The sequence below is a fragment of the Phragmites australis genome, chromosome 19, assembly GCF_958298935.1.
Source record: "Phragmites australis chromosome 19, lpPhrAust1.1, whole genome shotgun sequence".
Taxonomy (NCBI): domain Eukaryota; kingdom Viridiplantae; phylum Streptophyta; class Magnoliopsida; order Poales; family Poaceae; genus Phragmites; species Phragmites australis.
This window is the reverse complement of record NC_084939.1, coordinates 9,970,141-9,981,328: the sequence shown is the minus strand read 5'-3', so window position 1 is coordinate 9,981,328 and position 11,188 is coordinate 9,970,141. Positions and strand designations below refer to the sequence as shown.

The following is an 11,188-nucleotide window of genomic DNA, read 5'->3' as shown; positions in this document are numbered from 1 at the left end:
AAACAATAGCCTTAAGTTTGTCATCAAGCTTCTTTTTAAGAACATGACATTCGTCAAAGTCATGCTAGTTGGTCCGATGGACAGGACAACACTTTCCGCCTCCATGGCTCAGGCCCTTATTATCCCTGGTGTTGCGCGTTGCTCCTATCGATCACAGCCACAGTCACATCCAGACCTTTGCGCTTGTGATCAGCCCATGTCTCCTTCAGATACGATCAATACTACTAAGATTCCTCAAATCATACAAAGTACAATTACAAGAGCACGTGCAGAACAATTAGACCACCAGGTGAACTCATTTCTCGCTGTTAATGCTTCCTTGAATGGGTTACTACTAAATCCTTGTGATGTTTTATTGCTTAGGAATGTGGGAGAAGCACCATAACCTTACCCGGACATTGCCTCTCGAAAACCAGGTCTACTCAGACTTGAGGCTGAGCTCTAGTCATGGTTGAACTCATGGTCATGGTCGTGGTCGAGTTCGAGGACAGCATGTCAATAAAATGGGCATAACTTTTACATACGAAATCCAATTTGAGGCATTCTTGGCATAAATTTCAGACGAAGCTGCTGTTTTCTAGTACATGTCATCCCCAAACTGATGGTCAAACAGAGGTCGTCAACCATACATTATCGACCATGTTACGGGCAGTTCTAAAGAAGAATTTGAGGATGTGGGAAGAGTATTTACCACATATTGAATTTTCTTACAACAGGTCGGTACACTCCACCACCAAAGTATGTCCGTTCCAGGTAGTGTATGGATTTAATCCCCGTGCTCCTATTGATTTGCTACATTTGCCTACTTTTGAAAGAATTAATTTAGATGCTAAGAAATGTGCTGAATTTATTCTTAAGTTACATGAAACCACTAAAAAAATATAGGGAGCATGACTGAAAAGTATAAGATTGCTGGAAGTAAAGGTAGGAAGGAAATAAAATTTGAACCAGGTGATTTAGTTTGGTTGCATTTGAGGAAGGATATGTTTCCAGAACTAAGGAAGTCAAACCTAGAGCTGATGGACCATTTAAGATAATTGAGAAAATTAATGACAATGCATACAAATTAGATCTACCTGTAGATTTTGGGGTTAGTCCCACGTTTAACATTTCAGATTTGAAGCCATATTTGGGAGAGGAAGATGAGCTTGAGTCGAGAATGACTCCAATTCAAAAAGGGGAGGGTGATGAGCCCATGGCTCCTTCAGATACAATCAATACTACTAATATTCCTCAAATCATACACGGTCCAATTACAAGAGCACGTGCACGACAATTGGACCACGAGGTGAACTCATTTCTCGTTGTTCATGCTTCCTTCGATGGGTTACTACTAAATTCTTGTGATGTTTTATTGCTTAGGAATATGGGAGAAGCACCACAACCTTATCTGGACATCGCCCCTTGAAGGCCAAGTCTACTCAGACTCAAGGCTGAGCTCTAGCCGTGGTTGAAGTCGTGGTCATGGTCGAGTTCGAGGATAGCACGTCAATAAAACGAGTATAACTTTTGCATACGGAGTCCAATTGAGGCGTTATTGGACTTGTTGGAAAGCTATTGATGAGACCTTTTCAATAGATATGATATCACCATTAGATTCCTTATAGATTAATCAGAGTCTGTAAAATAAAGTGTTGTATCACCATTTTGGGCCTTGTCAGGTCTTGTAATCGTGTCAGGGTCGGAGTCCAAGTTGTGCACGCCTATTTCCACGGCTGCACAACACTAGGTTGACCTCCTCACATCCCTCCTATATATACATAGTAGCTATCGTAGTTTAGACTTAGGTTTAGCTTAGATTATTCTATTTTATACAGTTTCATCATTTATCAGTTTGTCGAACCCCAACTTGAGTACTTCATTGGTAATTAGCAATATTCAAATTGCATCTACTTGTTCTTGCTTGTGTTCTCGATTCGCTTGCAAGAAAAGTCTTCTAGGCGAGGTCAACCATGTCTTAGCACGGTTGATAACCACGGAATAGTGGTGTATTGGTTGTGAGGGTTCTCGATCTGTTCTCTTCGAAGCCTTTGGATCATCAACGTCAAAACTCCACCAATCAACTTATCATATTGTCACCAGGTTTGCTCTTCTTCCCCTCATTCTTTGAGGACTCAGGCTTGTCCTTACCAGACTAAGGATTTTTGGTGTGTGCTTAGGCTTCAGCACACTTTGTGCACTTGTCAGCTAGCTTGAAGAGTTCTTTCACTGTATTGATCTTCTGGGTAACAAGCTTCCCGACCAGATCTTTGTCCTTGATGCCTCAGTTGAAGGCAATGATGACCGAGGAGTCGGAGATGTCCAGGATCATATTGCGCCTGTCACTAAACCTATGAATGAAGTCCCCAAGAGACTCGTTCGTACCTTGGTTCAGCTGATGGAGATTGTCTTTTGTTCCTGGGCGCTCAAACATTCCCAGGAAGTTGGTGATGAACTAAGCCTTCCGCTCGGCCCACGATTGGATCGAGTTCGGTGGAAGGTTCAACAACTAGGACCTTGCAGGTCCATTGAGGGTGGTTAGTAGGTAATTGGCCATTATCCTGCTGTTGCCACCAGCCACTCGAATAACAATGGTGAGATCTGTAATCATTCATTGGGGTTGAGCTTCCCATCGTACTTCTAGATCGAACTCGCCTTGAACTTCTTGGGCTACCATATCAACCAGAGCTCAGGTGCAAAGGCTTCACAACCTCCGTCGAATTCTTCAGGAGGAGATAGGGGAGGACCGTTACGCCTATTCCTTCGAATGGGTGAGTCACGTCGATTATCTCATCCCAGAGGTCTGCAGTCGTTATAACGACGGTCATCATCACGACATTCCTCACAGCGGTTGTCTATCACCCTTTGTAGATTGTGCCTATCATGAGGGATGCCTTAGGTCTTCCTAGTTCCTACACCTATGGATGGGGCAGTTATAGTCTGGCCCACAGGACAGTGCTTGAACTTGACCACCCGAGCTTCCTGTTTGGGATCCCTCGACTCAGGGATGTCCACGTTCGTGACTCCTTGAACCAGTGCCTTGCTGGCTGGGTGCCTAGAGCCACTGGTGTTATTCACTTGATCCACCTGGATCTGAGCCGCATCAAGCAAAATTAAAAGGGATCGATGATGTCCTAAGAGGGGGTGAATTAGGAGATCTAAAACTTATCAGATCCAAAAACTTTACAAGATAAACTTATATTAATTTCTATCTCAATGTGCTCTAAGTTTATCTAGTGTGTCTAATCTACTGCTCATAAGGGTTTGCAACCTATAGCCAATCCTAACAAACTACTCTAGGAAAGTAAATTGCAAGTATATAAATGTGAAAAAGTAAAGAAGGTAGAGAGAGCAAACTCGGTACAAAGGATTTTTATCATGTAGTATTGATGGAATAAATGCCACCCCTAGTTCACGTTAGAGCAGCCACCTAAGCTATTGCTCCCAGTTAGCACCTAGACATGACCCTTGAGCCACCTAAACCTCAAGTAGGTTGATCCACCAAGTCACAAAGGCAAAGCTCACCACAAGACTCTCTTCTGGTCACTTGCTGTCGTCTTCACTTTGGAGCTTAAGCCACCAAGGCAAGGATCTCTATGTCCCCATACAAGCTTCTTGCCGCCGTTTCACACAAAGCTAAAGGGTCGACAAACTTGAGTCACCAAGGCTCACGGTGCCAGCAAGTCACCAAGAGTCCAAGGCATCGACGTACCACTTGGTACAAGGTAGTATCACTCCTTGATCCCTTCTCTAGATAGTAATACCTAGCAACAACTCTCTCTGGGCCTAATAGCACTAATCACTCCCTAATCTTATGCTAATTGCCTTGGATGATCACTTTTAGCACTTTGGTGGCTTAGATGTCTCCTCAAATGTATGTGAGCTTCTCTGGACTCCAACACCTTCAAATGACCGAGTGGGGGGTATATATAGCCTCAAGCCCACGAACTAGTTGTTGCTCCAACAGCTCAAAAAGACTATGAACACTAGATGTTCTCGCATTAACAGTAGTACAGGCACCGGAACATCTGGCGTGTACAAAAGCAGCAACTAGCCATTGGACCCCCACTCAATCTCATTTTGAACATCGGATGTTCTGGTGTTACCTTGAACACCATCACCAGACTATCCAATGTATAGACCGAGCCACTTCTCTTTACTGTGCAGTTCAGCATGTAGATCTTCAATGTGCCAGAACATCTGGCATGTACAACCACATTAAAACTAGCTATTGCAATTTTTCTGGAGTATGTATCTCGTGTGAGCACTAGAACATCCGGTGTGTTGATCTTCAATATTCAACAGTTGCAACCTCTTCTGGAAAATGCTCCAACATAGCCAACTCTTCATCGTCAGACCATCTGGTGTGTACAAAATAACCGGGAAGAATGCTCCAACATGTACCAACATCTCCATCGCCGGATCATCCGACGTGTACATTTTTCCTAGAACTTGTCTAATTCAATCCAATATTTATCCCGACTTCTGTGGCTTCTTCATATGTTGCATCCATGAGACCTACTAAAGCATATACTTGATAAACATATTAGTCACATTAACTATGTTGTCATTAATCACCAAAATCACATACATGCCCTAAAAGGGCCATGTTCGCTACAAGAGTCTTGAGCTGATTGACCATCAGGGTTAGAGGATTCGTCGAATCCAACTCAAGGAAGGACCTCGGAATCATATGAGTTCCCTGGACATTAGCTTCTAGAGCATTAAAGACACTATTGCCCAAACTTGGTTGTGGTTGAGCCAACGTAGCTTCACGATCACTATGTTGAGGGAGTTCATCCCTTGATCTTGGAATCATTGCGGGTGGGGGCGTCACGTAAACAGCAGGTGTTCCCAGGCCAAGTCGACGTCGAATATCAGGGTGCCCCTGATTTACCTTTGCACATCGATGATGGGCGATGTCAGGGGCCTACAGAGCCCCAGCTGCTGCTGCTGGGTCCTCGTGGATGCTTTCACCATCATTCATCATGGTGTCCGAATCCTCCATGTTTTTCTAGATGGGTGTGCCATCGACTCCGACCATAAACAAGAATCGATCTATTCGGTTGTTCTGGCCATCGATGGAGCCGTTGTCGCCACTTTCTTGACTCTCACTATCGTTGTCGGTGTCCATAAATTAAAGAATGTTAAGCTCCTTGGGATCCCACTCGAGGTGTCCCACCTCATGGTGTGTATCCAATGGGCTGGACTCGATGATACCAGTGTGGATCAGTTCACCTTGATCATCACAAAGGTATGCCATTGTTCTGAAGGTGATCTCTGAACCAGTAGGAGGCGATGCAAAGATGACCACTGCTGATTCGAAGTGGTCATAGAAGCCGGTGTCGGAGAATCCAACACGAACGCGCACTTGAGACATGATCGATCTTGAAAAATAGATGAAGGCCCCTATTTGGTCTATAATTGAACTGGGGTACCTTCGAGATCAAGGATCGAGCAGGAAACAAGACACATGATGTATACAAGTTTGGGCCCCTGAGGCGGAGTAATACCCTACATTCTGTGTAGACGATGTTGTATATAGATTGTCTCAAGTACAAGCAAGGTGGCTAAACCTAATACAATAGAGTAGATCGGATCTAAACTAATCTAGAGTTGAAGTCACCAAGTTTCTCCAAGGCTAGGGTCTGGATGCTTGCATCGAGTTGCATAGGCGTTGATCTGTTGTCCATTGTCCCTCTAGGGGTCAGGGTCTCCGCCTCATAAAGGGGTCCTGGCGCTGCCTGAGTTCAAGCTGTAATCGATAGGGAGTCATTCATCTTGTTGGTCAAGGTAAGATAGTCGTATCCAGCTGGGATACTAGTAGTACTCGAGTTAGTTAACTAGATCGATACCTTCCTAGTACAAGTATTCGTGATCTCCGAGTATGTCAAGTTTCATAGATTCGGATCTGCAATATCCGAAGTTGTCCATCAGGTATACGATATACCTTATCTGTGTAGATATATTCCTTATACGTATATACCCTATAGGTAGATATTCGACAATGTGTTTAGTACTTATTTAGCATGCTAGTAGTTAATGGCATGTTTTGTTGGGCTAAGGCTTTTCCAAAAGTTACTGTTGAAAAGCTGCTTATAGGAAAACTACTTTTGAATTGTAATTATGACAGCTTTTGCCAGTTTTTGCTTCTCAGAAGCCATTTCCAGAAGCGGACTATTTTTTCCTAAGTAGCAGAAACTAGCAGAAGCTGAACAAAATAGGGGCTAAATCGGCACTATATATATATATATATATATATATATATATATATATATATACGTATATATGTATATAAGTATATATATATATATGTATATAAGTATATAAGTATATATATATATGTATATATGAATATATATGTATGTGTATATGTATATATATGTATATGTATATGTATATGTATATGTATGTATGTATTTATGTGTGTATATATATGTGTGGGTGTATATGTATATGTGTGTATATATATATATAAACATTGTAGGTCTTAATTAGATCTATAATTCTGCAGTTAACAACTTTTTTATTTGAAGCCATTTTAATATCCAAATAGTCGTCCAAAGATTTGGACAAGAAGAATCAAAAGAATAAATTATCTAATAGTTATTAGCTATAATTGTGAGTTGGAATTGTAAGGAAGAAAAGTCAAAAAAACAATTGCGTGAGGGAAGAGATCGTGAGTTTGACTCTCACAAATCGCATGCACATGTATTTTGTCCAAAAAAAATAAATTCAGTTTTTTTCCCTATAATTATTGAATTTTTGGAGACCACGAACCGGCAATGATGATACCGGTTCATGGTGTATTCTATGGTAGTGTTTAGCTACGTCGAGTTGCCAAAGGGATTGTTTATTTTTAAAATATTAATTTGAAAAGATTTATAAAATAAAATAAAAAAAGCTCTCTCTACCTTACTAGACACTTTCTCTCTCTACGCCTCCTCTGCTACGCCGAGGTGAGCTTAGCTGAAGCCTTGCCTGTTATCTTTCACTTCATTTCCTCACTTTATTGTCAGTTCGCATGAATATATCACCTGTGGCCGGGTTGATGGGCGGATGGATGCCTCTAATTGCGACCACCTAACTCGCCATCCATGCACAGCACAGGGCCGTTAAATAATGCGTGCGTTGCAATTGCGTTGCATGGCATGCATGCGTGTCGAGAATTAATGGCCAACGGCGGCGCGCCAACCATCCGTCGGTATCCCCATCGACACGGTGCGTACACGGAAGCATGCAAATCTTCTGCATTGAAGCCGTGCTCTGAGATGTGTTACTAATGTATGCACATGTTACCCATCTAGTGTAAAAATAGTGTGTTCTGGTATATCCCTTGAATTATGCCTTTCGGTATATATCCCCTGAATATTTAAATGGGACATAAAAGATAGTATATGTAAAATTTGTCACAAAAGTAATATGATTTTACTAAAGATGTTTTTTTGGACAATGCTAACTCCCAAATAGCAATTCTCCTTTGATGTGCGAGTATATGATCCCATTATTGTAAGTTATATATAGGAAAACTATATACTCTCAGCTAGATCTATAGTTGATCCAGTTATAACTGAAATATATACTACTTTATGAGATGTATACTATTTTCTCAGATTTATATACTTATTTATAAGTAAAATATATAAATATATATATATAGGAAAACTATTCTCTACTCCTATGAATACATACTCTCAGGTCAATCTATAGTTAATTCAGTTATAACTGAAGTATATACTACTCTATGAGATGTATATACTATTTTCTGATATGTATATACTTGTTTATAAGTGAAATATATATTTTTCAAAGACGTATATACTACTTTTGGAAATGTACATATTTCTTTCTAAACACCCATTAGAGGGGGAATATGTACACCCTAACCAGCCTAGCCCGACCAGCCCTAGCTCAGTCGCACCCCGCACCCGCACGTCAGGGCACGCCATGTGGCCGCACGAGCCACACCCCGTAGCCGCGTGCCCACGCCATGTGCCCCCAGTAGGTATCGGTATTTGTCCAGTAAGTGTTGCTCAATAGTTATCCAGTAATTATTCAATAGTGTTTAGTAATTCGATAGTTGTTACTACTGACAAATACTTATACTATTGAACAAAGCTACTGACACTACTGAACAAATTACTGACACTACTGTCAGATTAATGTTTTATTTTAGAAAACATAATATGCAGCACTGGGTATGATTTTTTTTCCTTTTCAATTTACTGGTAGTGATCATGCTAGTAAATAATACCTCTCGCATATTTTTTCGACTAGGGGCAACTAGTGATGGCCAAATGGGCCTCGTGGGCTGGCTCGGCATGGGCACAAAAGTAACCTAACCTATTAGGCATGGCCTACCATGTACAATACTATTGGCGGGCCATGTCATGTTGCCCCATGACACGGCCCCACTAGTTTTTATGCCATGTTGGGCCGGCCTATGGCACAATAGGCCCATGAGGCACGGCCGGTCCGTGAAAAATAAGAAAAGTTCAAAAAAGAGTACACCATAGTTCTAAAACTCAAAAAATGAAGAAAAATAGATAAAATCATGGACGCATAATTAGAATTTTGGCTTTATTGATATTTTGGTTGCCTCATTAAAAACTTTTCTAGAGAAAAAATCATGGACGCATAATTAGAATTTTGGCTTTATTGATATTTTGGTTGCCTAATTAAAAACTTTTCTAGAGAAAAACTCAATATGAGAAAACCCTAGAAAGAAAAAAAAAAGAGTTGCTCCGAAAATTACATATTTCCATCAACATCTAAAACCATCGAATAACGGTTATGCTATTGGCGCCTTTCCTCACTCTAGCCTTTTGTTAGTTGCAGCGTGCTTCCTCAAATGTCCCGTTTCACCTATAGACATTGCCAATAATTCATGTTTGCATATATTACACTTAGCATATTTTACTTTTACCCGTCTTTTTCTCTGTAGACCATTTCAAAATGTTGCCACACTAAGTTTGATCTTATAGGGCCTGATGTATCATGATCCATTAACGAATCTATGGATTTTTTTTAGAAATATTAAGACTCAAGCAATAAAGAAATATTAAGAGTAGAGAAATTGAAAGTATTAATACTAGAGAAATAAAATTATTTTTAAGAAAACTTAGATAGTTAGATGAAAAATTTGTACCTTGATTTCTTCGAACACGCTAGAAGTTGGATCTTGATTTTTGGATTTGTGGCTATGATTACAATGAATTTTGTCAAATTATCTTAAATCCGAAAGAACTTGAGAGAAGAATTTGAGAAGCACACAAGAGAGCTAGGAAGATTTCTGGTGTGAAATGAGGAGGGGGCTAGCGTCGTATTTATAAATGAAGTTTGGTGATTTTTTAAAAACTTTTCTTATCTTTATAGCTCAAACGGTAAAAACTGGCTATATTCTCAAAATAAACTAGCTAATTGTGCCCCCGTTAGGCATTGTCTCTATTCAGGCCGTGCCAGGTTGACGGCCTAGGCATGAACCAATGCATCATGTTGGGCTAGCCTATCATGATTCTAGTTAGGTCATATTTATATGTATTAGGCTGTCGAAGTAGATATGACCTATTTAGACGTCTCTAGTAGTGACGTACATCTCACAATATTACCATTTACGTATTACACGCCAATTCTAAAGAAAGGATATTTATTAAATATATGTCTAATTTCCACGAAATTCAGTACAAAACGGCAACAATCTTGCGTCATTTCGACCTACATCCCACAATTTCCAACCATTACAAACAACCTACCACAATTGGCCAAAACTCTAGACATATCTTTTATGAAGAAACATAATTTCATAACCTAGTATTATATCCCCCTAGATAAATAAAGCATCTCAATACACATCTGTACCTCCACTGCAGTGCAGCGTGCATTGCATCCCCCTCTCTGCTGCCTGCTGCTCTGCTCTGAGCGAATAAATGCCACCACCTTACCACACAGCCACAAAACCCCCTTTGGCTGCACACCCTGCCACAAGATGGCTCCCTGTTCCTCTTCCTCCTCGTCACCACGGCCACCCACCCCTCTCCTCCTCTTCCTCCTCCTCCTCTCTTCCTTCCTCGCTGCATCAGCTCTGGTATGCCCTTCTCTCTCTCTCTCTCTCTCTCTCTCTCTCTCTCTCTCTGACATCAGCAACACCAACCTTTCTTCTTGTGCTTTGTGTGTACTTCAGGCTGACAGTAGCAGCGGCAGCAGCAATGCGACGACGGCGGCGGCGACGTGGACGCCGCGGCTGAGGAAGACGTTCTTGGACGACGGCAGCTTCGCGGCGGGGACGCGGCTGTGGCGCGGCCGGCGGCTGGTGGGTAGGTTCCAGGTGTGCGCGGTGTGCACGTGCTGCGGGGGGCCGCACGGGATGTGCATCCCGGCGCCGTGCTGCTACGCCATCAACTGCAACATCCCCAACCGCCCCTTCGGCGTCTGCTCCTTCACCCCCCGCACCTGCAACTGCCTCAATTGCCACCTGTAGCAGCAAGACCGCCGAGATTCCGGAGCAGAATCGCCGCAGATGCAGGGGATGATGGTGATCCTGTGGTGGCTGTGCCACATGAAGGTGTAACGCTTTTGTTTCTCCTTGGTTGATGAGGAGATTAATGGTGATAAAAATTTATTGGATGAGTTCATACTACGTAGCAAATGCTAGTAGTATATTGTTAGTCTCGCATTCCCTCCGTAAAAAATACAGGATATTTTTTATTTTTATAGTTTTTAACGTACAACTTTAATTACTATTTAATGTGCAATTTTGACGACTATTTTTATTAGAATCTGGTTATAATATATAATAAAAAAATATAATATTATGAAAATATTTTTCAACACAAATACACAAATATAATTTTTATATTTTCAAACTAAATATTTTGAAAGATATCGACGATTTAAATTTAAAAAAATTGACCAGATCTGATCAATGCATCAAGTACTTGTGATAGGAGGGAGTAACTCATAAGTGGTGTGGTGATGGTTGGATTATTTAGCTTTTGGGCGATTGGGTTTGGTGCTCTGGAACTACGGATATAATTACTAGTATCTTAATTTGCATCATTTTTATCGTATTTTTGTCACTGCTGCGTGGTTTTAGTGATAATATGCAGGTGGTTTAGCAAGAAGTATATGAAGTTAAATCATCTCCATTCACGTTGCGATGTTTTCGTGACAAAAAATGTTAACTCGATGAGATAAAATTGAAATGGTTCAA

At 41.2% G+C, this 11,188-nt stretch overlaps 1 protein-coding gene across 1 annotated transcript; it reads left to right on the top strand.

The window, feature by feature from the left end:
- The first annotated feature begins 9,853 nt into the window (after positions 1-9,853).
- On the top strand, positions 9,854-10,688 carry LOC133900611 (uncharacterized). Its single transcript, XM_062341806.1, has 2 exons — positions 9,854-10,063; positions 10,160-10,688. Exons 1-2 carry the CDS (start codon positions 9,965-9,967, stop codon positions 10,454-10,456), a joined length of 396 nt encoding a protein of 131 aa, XP_062197790.1. The 5' UTR covers positions 9,854-9,964; the 3' UTR covers positions 10,457-10,688.
- The last annotated feature ends 500 nt before the right edge of the window (positions 10,689-11,188 follow it).

Coding starts and splice junctions, on each gene's coding strand:
- LOC133900611 (XM_062341806.1), top strand. CDS start 9,965: ATGGCTCCCTGTTCCTCTTCCTCCTCGTCACCACGGCCACCCACCCCT. Junction 10,064..10,159: donor TCCTCGCTGCATCAGCTCTG/GTATGCCCTTCT, acceptor TGTGTACTTCAG/GCTGACAGTAGCAGCGGCAG.